Source organism: Siphateles boraxobius, unplaced genomic scaffold, assembly GCF_051911475.1.
Source record: "Siphateles boraxobius isolate OS27281-9 unplaced genomic scaffold, OSU_SipBor_1 5, whole genome shotgun sequence".
In the NCBI taxonomy this organism is placed as follows: domain Eukaryota; kingdom Metazoa; phylum Chordata; class Actinopteri; order Cypriniformes; family Leuciscidae; genus Siphateles; species Siphateles boraxobius.
The window spans coordinates 24,439,603-24,460,145 of NW_027509141.1; the positions used below are offsets into that span (position 1 = coordinate 24,439,603).

Here is a 20,543-nt window from a genome sequence, read left to right on the forward strand (position 1 = left end):
TACATTTGTTTTTATTAAGATGTAATGATATATTAACAGATTTGGTATTTGCTTTTTTCTCAAATGTAAGGAGTAGAACAATAAAGACAGTTGGACTACTTATGTTACATTTCAAGCACCTTTGAACAGGTGGGCTGACTATTTCTGATCCTGAGCCACAGCTTGGGTTGAAGCCCAGAGAACAAATGGACATATGGACGTGACAACACACAAACACACTGTTCACTGTCCAACCAGTGTTAAAGAGGGCACGTGGCAGGAGAGAAGGAGCACACTTGTTGTGGCACAGAAGCTGGCATACATTGACATGCCTCACTGGAGCATCATCAGACCATTCTAAACAGCTGAAGATGAATCGAAAGGATAATTTACAGTAGCTGTGTCTACATGTCTAGACCTCTGAGTATTCATATCTTCTTGCATTTTATTCTAGTATGTAAGTGTTTGTTTATTTTACGAAGGTTTAAACCACATGAGATAAATATCAGTAGTTTGACTCTCTCGGAATGAGTCATATTGAGTCCTTCGCTGGTTTGGGTGGCCTAAAGAAGCAGTCCCGCCGTGTGACAGATAGTCTGAGCTACTGTACCACATCATGGCTTAAATTAGCACTTAAGATTCTCTGCATTAGGAAACTAGATCAAAAGAAACATAATAGGTTTCTCAGAGGGTTATCATGACCCAAATTAGCTGCATTCAATTTTTGTTGTTGTTGTTTAGGTCTTCATCCGATGTCACTTTACCCATTCGGTGTCCCAGACAGAGGTGAAAAGTTTTGACTTGAGTTTGAGTCTTATTGTAAAATGTAGTAGTACCTTCATTTGGGTTAAGAATTGTATTTGTTGGCTTTAAAGTCGCAATGTAACGGAAGTAGCAACAGATAATTTCTTGTGTATTGTGACATTGAACATCCGAGTGGTCCTATGCATCAGGTGTTGATTGTATGGAGGCAGATCAAAATGTAAGCTTGAAGTCGTTTGTTAGAGGAAGTTGGGGTTTGTGAGGACAGAATGATTGGAGAAGTCTGGTATGGTAAAAAATGTGCATAGATAAATCGATCACAATAAGATCAAAAATATGCATTTATAAAATGGATACATTTCCAGACTTATTCCTCTTACTCTCATGGTAGTCACCATGTTCAGTTCATATTTTAGTGTAATGTCAAACCTTTTTGAACTTTCCACAGTGTCTGCACGTGCGATTCCAAGACGATTGCGTTGCCTTTAGTCTAGCCCATTCTTTCCAATCCTGTCATCTATAAATATTTTAGCAGTCACATGACACACTAAGATGACTTAGAGAGCTTTTCAGACCACGACAAGCTCACCTGTGACCAGTGACCGGTGTGCATGTGTGTATGGTAATATATGTGAATGCTTTCCAGCTCACAACTTTGTTTCCTCGTTTGTGGTTGTATCTGCTGATAGGATTATGGGTGTGCTGAGACAGTGTTTCTGTGCATGCGCTCTCACACATGGTGAATCTCTCTCTGGCTTTGGCCTAATTCCCTTGATAACAGATCCGTCAGATTACACTCAAGAGATTGACCATGAAGCGCAGCCTCTAATTTATAACAGCATATCTGTGCCATTTTTAGTTGATTTGAATTTAATTTACTAGGATTCCAATATACCAACTTTTGTTAGGAAAACAATCACGTGACTGATCACAATCAGTCAATATTATGACAATAAATGTGTTATGTTTTTTTGTTAGTATAATAAATATGACTAATTTAAATTCGATTTGAATGGTGATAATGCTGTCTATTTTTGTCTTCTCAGCGCCGATTGGGTGGAAATCCTGGAGCCTCGTTCACAAGAGCGCATGTACGTGAATCTGGCTACAGGAGAGTGTGGTTGGGACACTCCCACTGACGTGCCTGTCCGCCAGGCTGATGGTAACCAGTGGTGGGAGCTTTTTGACCCCCAGAGCAGCAGGTTCTACTACTACAACTCTGCCGACCGGATCACCGTGTGGCACAGGCCGCAGGGTGCAGATATTGTCCCTCTGTCTCAGCTCCAGGCCATGAAACGCAACACGGCATCCGAGCGCAAGACTGATGGGGGTACTAAAGAAAGGAAACATAGTAATCAGTCCATAGGGAGTCAAGATAGATGCACCCCTCTACCACCCATGGAGCCCTACACTAAAGAGCCAGAATGTGCCGACAAAGAGCCTAAACAACAAGAAATGGACAACAGACAGAAGCCAGACATCCATGGCGCAGACAGCAGCAAAGACTCTGTCAGGTAGGGCTCTGGGCTTTTTCTGCATGTTATCTTGAGTCTAGTCGTTATAGTTCCTTAGAAATAACTGGCCATAACCAGAGACCAATTATCTTCAACTGCTGGAATATCACTCTCATTTTTCCTGACTTTAAAGAAACATTCTGGGTGCAGTACAAGTTACGCTCAACTGGCAGCACTTTTGTCATAATGTTGACTACCACAAACTTTTTTTATTTTATTTATTAACTACCACTTTGACGCTTCAAAAAGTTCATAAAGAGATTGTAAAACAAATCTGGATTGAGCGGTTTAGTCCAAATTTTCTGAAGAGACATGGTCACTTTATATGATGAACAGATTTAATTTAGGCTTTTATTTACATGTAAACATCAGAAAACAAAAACAGAAGCTCAACCGAACCTGCTTGAAGCACAAGAACAAACCTCTTGCAGAAGCTCAAACGTGCTGCGTAACATGAGAATGAACCTCAAAGCTTCCGTTTATTATAACTGATGTGTGAGATGATGAACGTTTATATGTGAATAAATGCTTAAATTAAATCTGTTTCTCTTCAGAAAATTTGGATTAAACTGCCCATTTTTGGGTGAACCATCCCTTTAAATAATTTTTTGCAGTTGTTAGAGTTTTATACTTATATTGTCATTGTGACAGAGTTAAGTTTACAGAGTGGCCTCATTCACTTCCATTGAAAGTTTCTCACTGTAACCCAAAAGGAGGCACAAGTGGAAATTTTATTTTTGTTCAACACTATGTCACAAATGCTGTCGATTCAGCTTAACTTGTACTTGTTTTTGTTTATCATCTACTCATAAGGAAGTAATTTAGATAAATTGCTGCCAAATGTGAAAAGTTGATATTTCAACTTTATGAGTTGAGTGCTTTATGGGAGTTTGCTTGTTTCTTCCCAGACCCATTATCACCTTCATAACCAGATTCCAGCAGTGTTGGGCAAGCTACTTAGAAAATGTAGTGAGCTAAGCTAGCAGTTACTCTACATTAAATGTAGCTTCACTACACTGAAGCTACCACCCTGGGAAATGTAGCAAGCTAAGCTACAGCAATATGTCAAAAGTAGTTTACTACATCTAAGCTACTTTTTCCAATTTAACTTTTATATTGAACCATCTTAATTCCAAGTCAATGCTATCTCAGTGATCAATAAAACTGTCAATCAAACATATAGGCAGGCATAATTTGTCAGTTCTAGGGCTGCACAATTAATCGAATTTCTAATTGCGATTACGATTACGGATGCCACGATTACGTAATCGTTCAAAGCCGCGATTACAAAAGAAAATCCACTCTGCGTGTGTGTGTTTACAGCATAATTAGGCTGTTATGAGATGTGTATCACGACTACTTCAGAAAACCCAGCACAATATGACATACCAGGCAGTGACGTAAGTGTACGCTGAAATAAAAAGACTTTCACCTCAGAAAAACATACTTTACTGTCCTGTCCCGTTATACTGTGCTCGTAGCGCGCACTCTTCAATTGCACGCGCAAATGCGGCGGCGCGCGCTGTGTATCGCTTCACTGTATAATGTGCAAAAGAAACTACGAGCAACGTCGTTACAATGTAAATTAGTAAGTCACGAAATAAAAGTAAAATACCAATAAAGCAGGTGTTAGCTGATAAGGATTTGCATGCAGGTATGATTTTCATTCTATTCACCAGGAGCTGTTTCATTAACAGTTCTTGTTAGTATTGTGTATTCACCATGGTAACTGTCGTTTCCATAACCCCAAAATGCCACTTTATTTTCACTTTGTGTTATTTTTTATATTATTAAATGACTGTGGTGGCTCATATCAACATTGTATTAACAAAAACTAGTTTGGGACTGCTATTTAATTGCTTTTGCATAGTCCTAAATCTATTGGCAGTCTTTTCTAGTCATTCTTACAATTTATGTGTATGTTAAGTAAAGGGGGACAGTACTTGTGTGTGTGTTAACAATTTTTGTGTAAACATGTATTATAATACGCCTATATATATTCAATGTAAATTGTGATAATCGTAATTAATAAATCACAATTACAATTTCAAGGGAATAATCGGCAATTATGATTTTTATCATAATCGTGCAGCTCTAGTCAGTTCAATTGTTTATTCAACAACTGTTCCAAACCATTTTAGCAAAAAAAAAAAAAAACATAACTATGTAAAACCATAGAACTATATAAAACTATAACAAAACCTGGTGTCAAGAGTGTGTGCATCTTTTTCCATTTCTCACGTGTCAGCCCAAGGATTTATATTGGTACGTAATGTCACACCATACGGAGCTGAAGGTGATGGTAATGCACCAAAAAGCTGGTTTGTAGGGGCCTATGAAATCCGTTTTATTTTTTCCCAAATTCCACATATAGTTTTATTTTGTTTTTATTTTTCTGGACTCCAATTTTAATGGTTAAATAAAATGTTAGTAATCAAAAACATGTGTAATCAATTGAATCATGAAACGTATACAATTTAACAATAATTTATTAACATTTTAACAAATAAGTTACATTTTGAGGGCACTATGAAATAGTTTTTTTTAATGGTTTAAATTGTAATGATCAATTATTTAAAAGGACTAATGATTTAAGCAAAACTTTCTTCAAAGGTTAAACCAACCTTTTATTTTGACAGGTTGCCATGTATCTAGACCTTTGAGTCTCTGTTTTTGTTTTTGATGACGATAGTTTTTCTCAAATCAAGCTAAAATGCTGCTAAAGTGACTCCAAGAGCGGCTGTGTAGATGAAGTTCATCAATCCATTACTGAAAACATCGCAAGTGTCATGGGTGCTTCAGTGTGTGGTAAATGAATTCGCGGCCGCGCGTCTGAGCCATTCATTAACAGAGACACGCAGAACATGCATGATTCCTTTTTAAATAGTCTTCATGTGGTTTAATATAAACAGACATTAGTCTATATCGCGATTTTATTTAAGTTTACTTACCTTCTTTTCATCCAAGATCTGACAAATTCCATGAAATTCCGCTTTATACAGTAAATTTCGTTTTTATGCATGGATACTGCGATTCAGTCCATGTTTTCCGTATTGCGGTAATAAAATCATATGGCCCTATGATTGCCAACCACCGTAAACAAGAAGAAGAAGAAGTCACCATCACTAACTGATCCAGCATCAGTGATACTTAGCAGTTTGTATTTTCGATTTGAGCTTGAGTTTTAGAAATGCTTGGAAAAAAATGTAACGTTAGCTTGTGTGGACGCAACAGCACTACTTGATAAAAAAAAGAGCTTCGCTACTGTTAAGCTATTTGATTCAGAAAACAGCGACGCTACCACCACGCTACTGAGAAATGTAGTTAAACTAGTAGCGTCACTACTTGTAGCGACGCTACTGCCCAACACTGGATTCCAATCATACCAGCTCTTTTTCACCTGGCACTGGGCTATGTCTCTGTTATTTCAGTGCCTTATGCTTTACCGAACTACAATACTTAGGCCAGTCATTCTTTCCTAAAACAATCTCTGGGCCCCACCAGATGAAAGCTGCTGGGGTCGGGGCCCAGGGAGAGCCAAACCAATGTGGTTTGAACGTGACTGGACTTTCCCTTTTTCCCGCAAAAAAAGCTCTCTTGAAGCCACGAAATACATTATCCAGCATATACAACGGTTCTTTCTATTTCAGGGAAATGTTGTGCAGGGACCTCGTTCTTTTAAATCCATCCATGGAAAAAGAGTTAATGGACTCCAGTATCATAACAGTTGGATCCCACTGAAGCTTTGGAGGATTTTGAAATTTTGTGGCTACATGTGGCCCGAGCTACTTGATGAGTGGTGAGTGTTATGTAGAGCTGTCCTCTGTCTTCACTTTAGACATGCATGACTGCTGTCTCTGGGAGGCCCAACATTTTTAACCTTTTTGTAAAACTAGAAGGGCAACAAATTTTTGACCTTTAGGTAAAACTAGAAGGGCAACAAACCACTCATCTCCCACCGCCTGGCCTTGAATTTGTTTCTAACCACACAAGCAACAGTATAGCTCTCTCAGGAACCCCACACGTCTAAGCCTCCTAACGGATGACTCACATATTTCAAAGGTCATACGATGTACAAAACAATAGACAGCTGTGTGCGAGAGAATAAGAGATCATAGCTATAGCTACATTAGTGCATTGTGCCTAATTTAGAAGAGTGATAATATCTTAGTTGTTTTCAAACAACTTGTGGGTTGTGAGTAGGGCTGGGAGATATTTTGAACATTCATGATATACACTACTGTTCAAAAGTTACATTTTAAATATATTACAATTAAAAAAGTGTTTTTTTAAATTATAATTTTATTTCGCAAAATAATTTTCGATGTAGTTTTGATCAAATAAATGCATCCTTGGTGAGCCTAAGATTTAAAAAAATCTGTGTATTTGTGATGATTTTTCTGACAACATAAAATTAAGCTGCATTGTGAATATTGTGGCAATTTTAATGAGCTGCCAATTAAGTTTTTAATAGCGTCTTTGATTTAAATTTCAGTATTAAAATCTTGTTTAGATATTTCACCCATAGTAAGAGGGTATTTTGGCTCTTACTGTCCCATGTGTGCTTACACCAGAATGAAGAAAGGCTATTTTGCTGAATTGCTGTATAATTATTATTGATCTGTTGTGACATGTTCTTTGTTATTGTTTCATACATCCAGGGCTCAACATAAAAAAAAATCCCCACTGGCCCCCAGGGCCAGTAGATCAGAGTTTTACTGGCCCTTTCTATATTTTTACTGGCCCTGAAAGAAATAGAAGGAAAAGCACTTTTCCATTAAACTGTATTTATTGTATACATTAGGATTAATTTTTCTTGTCCCCTCACAATGACAAACTAATTATTGATACATGAGGGATGAGTAACGTTACATATGCCTATTCTCACTTCAAAATGGCGAAATTAGACGAAAGTATATTAGTTTGCCTGATTATTTATCATTTAACATTTATGACCTAAAAAAGCTGTCAATAAAGAAAAAAAATGAAGAACAAAACAATGTTGAAATTGAAGGATATGGAAACAAATATAGGAAATGTAATGTAGGCTATGCAATAGGCTATTTATGTGCAAAAAGATGGTTAAAATCACATTACATTCTAAAATTGTAACGTTACAATATAAAAACTTTGTTTTTAAAATGACGAAAGCCTAAACTAAAAATGAAAATAAAAACAAAAGCAAACACTATTTTAGCCTGCATTTGATTAACCCATTATAATGGTCACTTTCATATAAATATACTTGTAGGTTTAAAATTCCACATATGGCACATTTATTGTCTTTAAGTATTTTAGCAACATTTACAGTATATTTTAGTCAGAATTCTTACGCTACTATTCTATCGTGCTCGTCTGTTTTGCGCGCATGCGCGCGGCGGCGCTCATTAACGGAAGCATGAATTTTAGCGGAGATTCACTTGCAGAAGCTCGACCTCTCCTGACACTGAAATGGACATATTTGACTTTCTAAAATTTACAGATGGAGAATATACCAGTGAAATGTAAGTTAAGCACTGAGGAAAGCACCACGTCTCAAACGCATTAAACAGCGCAAGTATTTATCTGTCAGTCAGCAACAGTATCTGTCAGAGCATCTGCAGGGCAAGCTGCTTTAAACTTGTTATCTATATCTTACCAGTTATTTTGAAGCGCTTAATACTAGCTTGTGTCATGTTTAGGACAATTGTACTATGTTCTTTCACTGCAGGAGCTCATACTGCGTACTCCGCTATATTTCAGATGTGCTCGTATCAAACTACTGTATCGATATAAACGGTATTGCCTCATTCCATATTGTTTAAAAAAAATCGATATATTGTACAAACTCGATATACTGCCCAGCCCAACTAGGAATGTCCTCTTTCTCGTATCAGCCTTGTAGTTCTTTGACATTTGAACACGTTATAAATAACCTGAAGTAACATTGACACTCTTCGCGCTACTGTGTATGACGTTTGCTGTTTGTTTTGCTGATGGCCAGTGACTGGCCAATCAACTAGCCCGACATACTCTTTTACTGGCCCCGGGCCATCGGGCCATTGCTTATGTCGAGCCCTGATACATCAATGGGAAAGAGTCTCCAATAACGATTTCATTTGTTTTTCCGTCTAAAAATAAAAGCTTGGGAGTGGTCATAAAATATCAGCCTGACAATGATCTAAACAGCACCATCTGTGTTATCATATGGTGTGTTTGGAACAATCAGCTTCCCCTGATTGATGAGCAAAGTGCTAAATCTGGTAGTCATCAAACCCGCCCCTCCAGGACGCAGTCTTGGTACGGGCAAGCAGAGCTTGACCCTAGTCAGAGAATTCTGTAAACATGCTAACCAAATCCCTGTAAACAAACACTAATACACTGGCACACACACAATGTGATCCTGTTTAAATGATGGATAGGTGGCAGGAGCGGGGGTGTTTCTGTGAAAGTTATTAAGTGTTGAGAAAAAGGAAGCTTACTTTTTCCACATCTGCACTAGAGATCACAAGAGTTAATTCAACAATGTCTGTGTGTTATCTAGCATTCAGCTGTTTAGTAGGTTACCATGGCGAGACGATTGGAGATTAGAGCACACCTCTGTGCTTCCTTTGCCATGTGACGCAATGGTGTAACGTAACCCAGGGATGACCTGGGGAAGTTGTGAAGGGGTCACGAAATTCTTTTGTCCTGCAGACGGACCCCAGGCCGAGTGGCTGCTATAGGAAGACAAGGGTTTTAGTTAAGCACGCAAATCCCTGAGGACCAGCTGTTAGGGTTTCCCATAGGATGAACTGGAGTGGGATCTAAGACATTAAATTAACACCCAGCTTAATACAACCTTCTCTTTGTGGACAAATGATTAAATAAACTTTCTTTTGAATAAGTTGACAGATCTGAATAATATACATTGATTTTTATTGTTAAAGACAGAAGTCTTTTTATGGCATGTTTTTCAGAGTGAAATGATTCTGGGATGGAGTTAATGATAACTAACTAAGGCAATGTTGCATGCCATAGCCTAGATAACATTTGTGACCTGATCCAGCAAAATGAGTCACAGTGACCCAAATTTCAAAATTAATATTTTGGTATTAATGGAAAGAGGAGACCATAAGCTTTCAAATGATATCCTAGTCAAAGTCATACCTTGAATGGTTGTAAAGATATACGCATTTGAATTATGGTCGTCTGCCCTCTTTTTCCAATTGAAAACCTGAGAAAATCACTTTTAAAGTATTTTGGCAATTTTTTGTTGATATCTTTCAAAATCCATTGCATTTAAAGGGATAAACTATTTATTTTACATCTTAATTTGACCAAAGACATTGTATATATAAATGCTATTAAACCAGGCTGAAGCTCAAATTATTTTAAAGTTTTTATTTGAATAAATAATTTAAAAGGCACTTTACAAAAATTTACTAAATCAGAAAGATTGAACAGAGGTGCTACATTTTTGCTTGAGAGAGAGGGTGTGTGAGTGTGTTTGTGTGTGTGTGTGTTTGTGTGTGTGTGTCTGTGTGTGTGTATTTCTGTGTGTGAGAGAGAGAGAGAGAGAGAGAGAAAGAGAGAAAGAGAGAGAGAGAGATAAAGTGAGAGAGGCAGAGACAAGGAAACATCAAATAATGCTAGCCTATGCAATCATATCTTTGTGTAGGCTAACTAGTTGACAATAACAGTGTAACAAATTCATAACGGAGATACCAACAGTTAAATATTGGGTTAATCAAAGACATTGTAATGGATTCTTCTTGCAGATAAATACACTCACACAATAGTTCCACTCACTCACATCCATACACAGTAAATACACTCACTCAGATTCAAATTGGACATTAAATTCACATTTCAGCTGTTTTCTTCTTAGCTGGGCAGGGAGAGGGACAACTTACTTTATCAACTGGCGGTTTTGGGCATGTAATGTCCTTTGTATTTTCTCTGCAAAACTCACGGATATTTTTGTACAGATAAGTCTTTCTTTTCAAATCCAGGCCAGGGGGCTTGATGACGCTTTGGTGACTTTGCTCTCTTTTGACAGCGACATTTCTCAAATTAATAATATTTAATCGTTCTGAGGAGATCTGCTAGCTTGTTTACACAGAGCGCTCGCTGCGAGTCTGACAGGAGGGTGGCTGGACCAATCGCGTGCCGGTCAGTCGAAACGGGGCAACGTGTAACACCATTTGGAGAGCAGAGATAGTGACGTTTCAGGGGATACCCGGGAAATGCTCAGAGGTAACGAAAGGAGTTGAAAAAAGCGATGTTCATTTCCAGCGAATTTAGTAAAACTTTGTTAACTCAAGTCATTCAAATACCTTTACTCAATTATCTGGACTGCAGAACTTTGGGAGATTCTTTTTTGAATGTCTGTTCTTTGAAATTAGCACCAAAAAAAATCTATTATTTCATTGTTTTTCCACATAATCTGCCCATATCTTAAAATGGAACTTCTGACTCATTTCGCCAGAGCGGGTCACATTTGTCATTATGATATTGGTATTTATGGGGATTTCTCAGAAGGGCCTGAAAATCGCTGTGTAACGGCTTGGTTAGATACCAAAAGTGAAAGCCGTAAAAGAGAAGCAACACTCATTTTTGCCGGTCTTGTGTGCTTACTTTCACTTGTGTCATGCTCAGATTAGTTTGAGTTGGGGAATATCTGGGAGTTAATAAATAGTTGAGATTGCAAAAGACATTTTTAATGAATTATTTGGTCTTTTTATAGGCTATTATAGGCTCATGTTTTGAGTGAAAAGGTCACCATTAATATCCTTAGGGAGTATTGCTAAAGGGGCATCTCATATTTCAGAAATCATTTGGCCTTTCTCATACCTTTAAATGGTCATAAACATTAAACTTTAAAGAGATTCCTTATATCTTTTGCACAGCCTGTCACACACGTTTTGTTACCTCAGTCCTTTTCCCTGAAAACTAGATTAGTGGCCTAACACAGATCATCTATGAAAGTAGAGCAATTTCGCCTGTTTTGTTTTAATTTAGTCGTGCCTTTGGTGTTGCTTAAAATACATTGAGAACAGATTGCTGCCTTGATCCGCTCGTTCTGCTTGAAACGCAGAGAAATTACTTTTTTTTTTTTTTTTTTACCTTTATGATTCTTTATGTATTAATGTATTTGACTAGAACTGCTACTCTAGTTGTTGGGACCTCATTTTTCACCCGTAACCACGATCATTTCTCTTTGAAAAAAGTATTTGAAACTAATTGTCCACATGTTTTGGTTACACTGTTGTATATGCCTTATTCTCTGTACAGTATGCTCACTGTTCGTGAGGGAATTAGTAGTTTTTATAGCTGTAACCAGAGCCGTGCATTCTCATGCTATCTAATTTCATATCAACAGATGTAGATTAGTGCTGAGATTCCAGAGCCATCTCATTGTCCAAATGCCAAGCTGGCCCCCCTCTGACTGCCTTTTCCGGGGGTTATAGACACCCGAATGTACCAGGGCTCTCAAGTGTCACGCATTGAGCGTGACAGTCGCTCATTTGGGTCTTTTGTCATGCACTCCCGCCACACATTGTATTTCTCACGTGGAAAAATGTATAATATATTTAATATGCCGCAGCACTCAAAATTTCTCTGGCCGCGCCGCTCTCACTATGGAACCGGCAGGAATCAAGCGCGTCTCCCATGGAGTTCTTAGTCGAGCCTGCCACTTATCAGCCAATCAAAAAAAAAAGAGAAAGGGGCTACACAATAGCCAATCAGAAAATAGCACTATTCTACCTGGGTAAGATTTAACGCAACAACCAATGAAAAAAACTTGATTGACACAATGACAACTTGACTGCTGTTAGAGAATGTTTCCCAGATAATTAGCATCAGTTTTTCATGAGTGTCTGTAACTTAGCTAACAGTTTTACAGCCTGGGGATGGGATGTCACTCTTGCCTGTCTTCAAAACTTGAGAGCCCTGTGTACATATACACCACAAGCTCAGTGTGAAACATACAATATGCTCAAAAATAATGAAAAATAATTAATGTATATTTTATTTTGTAGTTGTAGAGCCCTTAGTTATTCCCACCCTGTTCGTGGTCAAGCTTTATTGCTCTTAATAATTTGAATTATCTGCTTAAGTTGTTCTCAAGTCTTTTGAGAGCAGGGTGTGGAGGGAGAGGATGGGTCGGTCACGTGTGCGGTATGTGAAGAAGCTAGACTCACTGGCTCAGTAGTGAGAGGTGTTCAGCTGTCTGCAAACAGCTGAGTCCTCTAGTCCTCAAGAGACCTTCATTTGCTTCATTGAGCAAATATTAAAAAACAAATGTATTAATACATGTGGAATAGAGAGAATGTTATCTCTACTACACACATTACCATTCACAAGTTTAGGGTCACTAAGATTTTAATACTTTTACTCAGCAAGAACTCATTAAATTGATTAATTGCTCTGAGAAACAAAGGTTGAAGATCCAAATGCAGTATTTATTGAACAGGATAATCCTGGGTCATACACAAACAAACAATCCAACCGATCAGGGCTGAAGCAAAGAGCGAAATCCAAGGGAACAGGCAGAGAATCAAGAGAAACGGGACATGGTAGAAACAGGATACAAACACGCTCAGAAATGCAGTGAGACTCATACAAGACTTTGCAGAGATTAACCGAATGAACCAGGCTTTTATAGTGTGAGCTAAACAGGATAATGAGACACAGGTGAATGTGATAATGGATGATGGTCTGGGCAAAGGATTATGGAGAATGGAGTATGTGGATGTGTGGCGATTGTCCGGGTTGGAGTGTCCTCTGATGGTTATCCCGGGCACTCTCACTGGTGATCGTTACAATGTGAAACTGAAGACTGAGTAATGATGCTGAAAATTCAGCTTTGCCAATATAGGAATATATTACATTTGAAAATATATTCAAATAGAAAACAGTGATTTTAATTTGTAAGAATATTTCACTTATCACTTGTTAATTGCATTTTTAATCAAGCAAAGGCATGCTTGAATGATGAGCATAAGAGACTTGTATCAAAAACATTAAAATAAAATTACACAGACCACAAACTTTTGAGCGGTAGTGTATATGAGTGTATGTTAATGTTGCCAAGACTTTCACATCTGTTGAAGATGATTATCAACTATGAGTCATGTTTTAGGTTTTTCGCTATAGACCACATTTCCTCTTCCTGTCCTTACGATGAAAATAGCCTATTATTTTATTTTCCTCTTTAGTTCAGGAAGAGTTTTGGATACATTGTCTTGATTATGTTTTCCGACACTCATGGAAAGTCCAATGCATAATAATGAGGTTAGAACATCTCCACACACATCGTAATATCTCACCTCTGTTTGGACTATTAGTCCCTGTTTACAGCTGGTATTAAGATGTGTTTTGTTTGATCGAATCACAAGTAGATGAGGGAGACACATGCCGTTTACACCTGGTGTTTTAATCTGTCTCTTTTATCCACATTCGAACACTTCTGTTCTGTCCTGTATGGGCTTTTTTAGATCTTTCTATCTGCTGGACGAAATAAGCTCGCACAATTTACATGAATGCATCCGGAGGTGATGGAAAACATACTTGAGCAGCAGCATTCATGCCTGCCCTGACAGCGACAAGACTACGCTGAACGTTGTGAGTGAGTGCATGTTAGAAATCAGCAATGCTGAGAGAACATTGTGCTTGGTACGTTTTTCGTCTTCAGTTGACAAAGTTTAAATCCTGTCTGGCTATTGCGCTTCCCATAATTTTTATGCATTACATCGGTAGGTCGAGAGTAGGTGGTCTTTTATGGCTGTTCGACCACATGAGCGTCTACACTACAAAAGCAATCCAGTCGAATGTGTTTCGAAGTGGACAAGGAAGTGGTCGAAGTGGACAAGCTCAAAACGATTTAGACCCCGTTTACACCTGTATTTAGCATTGTCCACTAGTGATCCGATCAATGAAAACACCTCTTAATACCAGGAGTAAACAGGGCCTTAGACGGCCTAGGACAAATTGATCCTCCCTGACTAGTTAACCTTATTTTCCTCACTGCCAAATTAAATTAGAGTGGCTCTACAGAATCTTATCTTACTTTGACCTCTTTTACACAAAGACTGTAATAAAATGTGTGAATGAACTCTAATTAATCTATGAATTGTCATAATGTACACATGGAATTTGGTATAATCAATGGATAATCTATAAAATCAAAATTAACTTGCCAACAAAACAAAAAAACCTGAATTATCTCAACATTTGAAAAGACATTTGTTTTAGTACATTAATATGCTAGGTTGTCTTTCATCAGTCTACTTGGTAGCAACCACACTCCTTGCCCACAAGGATCTTATTATGAAACATTTGGGTAAGAGAACCATTGCCATGACGCTTAACAACCATGCATTTTCCTGCTATTTAAACAATCCCAGCGCCTTTGAGTGATCAGTGGAAGGAATGCCAACGTTGTTTCTAATACCAACCAAAGCAGCCTCCCATGACTAATCTCTCACTTTCTCAGTTTCTCTCTTCTGCTCTCATTTGACTAGTTTTTGTTCTTCTGCATTTTCATGGTCACACAGTACTTTTTTAGCGGGGGTATGTATAAATACAGTTGGCAACACATCATGTGTTGGGGCCATGCTTTAACGTCAGGGACAACAAGTCATGGTTGCTGTAGTAACTCATTCACTTGTATTGGGAAATGTAAAGAGAAATATCCTATTGATTTTGTCATTTTTCAGAAAGCAACAATCCAAGTCAGACTGAATTTAGGGATTTATTTTGCGTTATATAAAGTTATTCTGCCGACATTAGATATGTTCAGATGTCAAAAATACCTTGATTTATTGGACATTTCTTGTTGTTTTTCCTTTTGAAATTGATGGGTAACTATTTGGGTAACTAATAATTTGTTTGGGGTCTCTTTGTCATCTGTATTTGTAAGTCAGAGGGTGTTACCAATATGTGTCTAGTTTCACCCAAAGGCTTCAAGGCAATGTATAAACTTACTGTTGTTTGGGGACATGTTTAAACAGGTTTTGAGTGTTACTGGTGTCTTATTCCATGTCTGAGTGAACTAAATGTCACTGATTTACTGTATAATTTTTGACAAATTATTGTATGTTGTTCATGCAGACCATGTTTTTAGGTTCAAATTATTTATTTATTATTATGTTTTTTTTTTTCAGAGAAAATCTTGACACGTGTTAGTTTCTCCCCAGTACTTGTGTTTATCAGGTCGTTGAAAAAAACCCCCCAAAAAACTGACAACATATAGTTAATCAGTCAGTGATTATTGCAGTCTTGTTTTTCAAATCCCTATTTTCCATTTGAACATACACTACCATTCAAAATGTTGGGGTCTGTCAGATTTAAAAAGAAAGAAAGATTTTTATTCAGAAAGGATGCATTAAATTGACCAAAAGTGACAGTAAAGAAATGTATAGTGTTACAAAAGATATCTATTTCAAATAAATGTTGTTTCTTTGAATTTTCTGTTCATAAAGAAATCCTGAAAACAAATTGTATTTCATAAAATCTAAAATAAAAATAAGTGGCACAATTTTTTTCAGCATTGATAATAATAAATGTATTTCCTCTTTGTGGTGTGTAGTCCGTCCTTTGAGCTTTAGACTAGTCATTCCCTGTGACAGGAAATTGAGCTGCCTGCTTTCTCACATCGGCAGAACTCATATAGCAACAACATGTTTAATCTGTGGGCCTACATAAACATCTCTCCTGGATGTTCAGTGTCACATTGGAGACTCAACTCTACATTACAGATCCTTTCTAGCATTGTTTTCCCAACATTTAAACAAACTGAACTCATACTTTGCCTTATTGTTAAAGTGACCCTTATAGGATGTTATGTCATTGTTTCATGGCAGACACAGAAGGCTGAATTTCACAGGAAAGAGCAGCTACTTTTTTACAGTCTTCTCTTTGGTGGGTTAACACTTATACAGCAATACCCCCTCCGTCACTACCTTGAGAAACCAACACCATCTAAACATTCACACTCTGTGATTCAAGTGTCAAGTCTTTCTATCAGTGTGACAGACTTTGAACATTGTTGATTGTTGTGTTGTCACGTCTGACAGTCTTTACAATTGCCTTTGGGCTCTGCCAGATGGCTGACTTCCAGTCTTCCTATATGTTGTACCTATCTGGCATTTCAAACGGCTGTTTATCTTCAAAAAATTTAGAAATTATTGGATTATCATAGTCAATGTAATGGTTAAATTAGTGTTTACATACAGTCTGACATAACTCTTATCTCTTAGCCTTCTTTCTGAGGTTGATAGGGTAGGTCTGTTTTATTGTTGTTTTTGGAATGTAGAGGTGAAAGAGGAAGCAGGACCAGGTCTTCATTTGAGAAGTGACTCATTAAAAATCCCCAGAGAAGTTCGCCTGAGCAGTTTTATCAGAGGATTTCTTGGGGGTTTTTGTAATGTGGTATCCAGTTGTGTACATAAAAGCTCTGTGAAGCATATCCCTCATAGACTTCTTTCAGTACAGGACAGGCGTTCATCTCCTCACACAATAACGGTAAATTATTGTGGTAAATTAAAGTATTTACTACGCTCTTTGCTTTGATTTTTTGTTGTGTACTATTAGGGATTATCTGCAAGTTATTAACTTTCTTTTTTAAAGACCTATCACCTATTTTGTGTTTTCACTCTGTACTTTCTAACATTTTATTGGAAATTACTATGATAATGCATATTGGTTTTTTTTGGAGATTGAGTAAATTAACAAATGCAGAAGATTTATGAGGCCGCGTCAAAAAAATATTCTGTTGGGAATAGTGCGAGTACATTTGTGTCTAAATGATTAGTCTGCCTGATGTGAACAGATTAGATCTTTTGTCTTCAGTATGAAACACTGTCTAGGAGTACTGAAGCTGTGGGAGTTGTTGGGTTTACAAACAGAAGCAGATTGGTGTAGTGACAATAACATGTTGTAGCCAAACTTTTTAATAAGAACAATTCAAGGAACCGCATTCATTTTCACCACAAAACTGTTTTACACTCCAACATTGTAGTGTTTTAAAATCTATTTCAGTTGAACAATCATGGTTTTGTTTTCCTGACAATGGCATTATGGATGTTTAAATAGACATTTTATACTCTTCACAGACCCTTAGTTTCCCAAAATTGCTGAGAATGTAGCTAGACTTGTCTGGATGATAAAGACAGCCATGGAGATTGCTGTTTTGGATCTGTTAAAGGCGTCATAAAGATGATTGGTTTTGGCTTCATAGGTTAGCTTTTTAACAAAGTTACTTGTACTTGCTTTTACTGCTTCTCCTTTAGTAGATTTGTGTTGCCATCCGGTGTTTTATGAATTCTTTCCTTATTTTTGGTTCTTATTTTCTAATTTATCTAACTAAAATGCATTTTTTTAACTTTTTACAGGCAAGAGCAAAGAGACACATCTCAGAAGTGGCAGCCCTCACCTGGATCCAAAGCCGCCATGTTGGTAAAGGTCAGCAGCATTGGCAGAAGCCAGACAAGAGGAACCAACGGAGCTGCTTCCCTTCATCTCCCACACAGCAAAGCCAGTGACCATAGTGCCTGCACACTCAATCCTGGCAGCGTCAAATCTGTTTCAGGCTACATGCTGTCCCCGCAGACTTACAAAACCACACCAGGAGGAAAAATAGCAGCGGACTCAAAGCAGGCCCACCACTTGAGGAAAGCGAGCAATGGCAGCTTCTGCCTTGTGACCTCTGGGGACTCTACAGCGTCTCTAAGACCACAGTCCAGCTCACTTAGGCCAGTATCTCCTCAATATGGAGCAACTGCAAGTCTCTATGACGATCCATCATCCGATTGCCCCATTTACGACGAGCCTCCAGTAGATATGGAGGTTGAAGGTGCTCACCTACACAATGGCCCATCCAGACACAATCACAGCCTTCAGAAGATGAAACTCCTCCAACACCCGGTTCAGTCTCACACCGGATCCAGACACAAGAGGAATCCTTCAGACTATAGTCCAGCAGGCTTGGAATGTATCAAGCACATGGTGAATGTTGATCCCAAACAAGGGCTCCTTTCCACCTCACCGGTCCCCTCTCCCAGCCCTTCTCCGACCTCAGCATCCGAGTCACTGCTTCTCCCGACAAGGGGACTTCAGAAGGAGCCAACCAGCCTGGAGAAGAAGCAGTCATGGAGGATCCTAGAAGTGAGTGTGCTCAGAGCTATGGAAGTGCACCACAGCCGGCAGGGCAGCCAAGGATCTCAGGACTATTCCACACCACCGCCTCCCGCCGTAAGCTATCAGGACTCAGGTTACTCAACCGGCCCGTCTCCCAGCCTTCGGAGGAAAAGCAGGAGGAGGATGGGTGCTGGAGCCCAGGGCCGACCCGGGTCTGTGGGCAGCACTGGGGAGCTTACAGCCCTGAACGAGCGCCTGATGGAAGAGATGAGGGAGGTGGTCAGTCGCTCAAACACCATGCGAGAGACCAAAGCCAGTCTGGATTCTGAGATGTCTGTGAACTCTTCCTCACAGCGCACACACAGCGTGGGTCGGTGCTCCTCCAGGGAGGACGTTGCATCTTGCAGTAGGTCACAAAGCAGGACAAGTAACCATCCCAGTTTGGCCTTCACATCTCTGGAGATTCCAGGACGGCAGAAGCGGACTTATGAAAAGGTGGACACGCTTGAGAAGAGTTTGACTTTGTCCTCGCCTGAGACTGCTGGACCCCCCTCACAGGTACAACATAGAAATGTTCAGTTGAATTGTTTATTTGGTAGAAACGACTTGGTAACACTACAATAAAGTTGAATTAGTTTACATTAGTTTGGTTAGGGCTGGGCGATAAAACAGTATTGGTATTTTTTAGACGGTACATTGTCGGTAACAATATACATTTTTTCTGATATCGCTCAATATTTTCATTAAAATGCGCACGCATCGCTGATGCAACCACCATAACGTTGCCCAATATCAAAATGAATGGCAAACATAATGAACTAAAATATTATCATATTTAAATGTTATTAATTATTAATATGATGACCAAAACATTATTTGTTCATCCTTCAAATATTACCCCATTTATAAAACTAAACGTTTCAAGATGTAGGAAAACTCATACTTATTTAAAAATATTTTTTCTTTTAATAAATGTATTTATTTTTTTAAATCAAGGACATTTCTCTGGCATTTCTACTTTTTTAAAAATCTTAATATAAGACATAAAGAAGAGATTTTTATTTTTATTTACATTTTATTTTTGTTTTTGACTGCTTAAACTAATATAATTTGTTGTTTGCCTTAATAATGTAAAAAAAACACACAAAAAAACATAAAAAATCCCCCAGTGGTTTAAATTCAAACTTCTATACTTGTCTTTAAGGCGAGACACAACAAGTGAATAGGGTAATTTTTTTAACAGGCAGATATCACCATGAAACTTTGCCAGTTGATTACCTACATTAAGATGAGAAAAAATGTATTACAAGTTTTCTGTAATTTAATGTTTAAATATGCAAATGAGGCATTACCTAATTAAATATGCGCCAATTTGCATATATTTTAAAAAATGAAATCTGATAATTGGATAAAGCCAGGTTCAAAAAAAAATTTTCATTGTGTTCACATATTAGATGGGGAAAAAATTACAGAGGGATTTATGGATTTCTACTTTTGTTATCCTGTAAATCAGAATATACTGCCAATAGCCTTAAAAAAATGATTTTCGCCATGTTTTTTGGAATAAAATGTTATATAAATCAGGCTAGGAATAATATATTTACAAATCCCTCTGTAAATGTCTTCATAATATAACTAGGTACAAGGCTGGAAAGTTTTGTGTATATAGGTGCTACTGAAGTGGAGATTTCGAACTTGGAGTATGAGAGAAAAGTCATTTTGAGAAAACGGGCTTTAAAGATTTAGCATCAGCCAATGAGATTGCGCATTTAGAGTAAAATCCCCCCTTTTACTTTCGCGATTGGTTGCTGATAAAAAGGAAATGACCATATTTGGATACAATCAGTATTGTACAGGAGAGAGAGAGCTTTGTAACGGTGTGTGTGATGACAGGGTGCAGATCGCGATCGCGGAGCAGCAGGATGATTTTAGAACGACGACTTTTGATGAATTTATGAGAAATCTACACACGCAAACAGACAAAGTGTAGTAAATAATGACCTAAATGTGTATTTCGGACTTTTTTTCACCACAAGCCTGAAAGAAGACATGTTATTGAAGACAAATATCCCAAAATCTCAAAATTGACCAGTGAAAAAAAACGATGTTTTTGCCTGCCGTGTCACGGCTTAAAAAAAAAGTTTATAAAAATGTCAATATTTATCGATACCGAATGATATGAAA

General features: G+C 38.0%; 1 protein-coding gene across 2 annotated transcripts in view; it reads left to right on the forward strand.

Moving 5' to 3' along the window:
• arhgap46a (Rho GTPase activating protein 46a) overlaps positions 1 to 20,543 on the forward strand; it is a 46,509-nt gene that overhangs the window by 14,778 nt on the left and 11,188 nt on the right. The window contains exons 2-3 of one of the 2 annotated variants that reach the window (XM_077203465.1): positions 1,788 to 2,255; positions 17,615 to 18,917. In XM_077203465.1, coding sequence (XP_077059580.1) covers positions 1,788 to 2,255; positions 17,615 to 18,917 — 1,771 coding nt within the window. Of the gene's footprint in view, positions 1 to 1,787; positions 2,256 to 16,686; positions 16,746 to 17,614; positions 18,918 to 20,543 lie in introns of those variants that run through there. The other variant, XM_077203466.1, reaches the window with a different exon arrangement.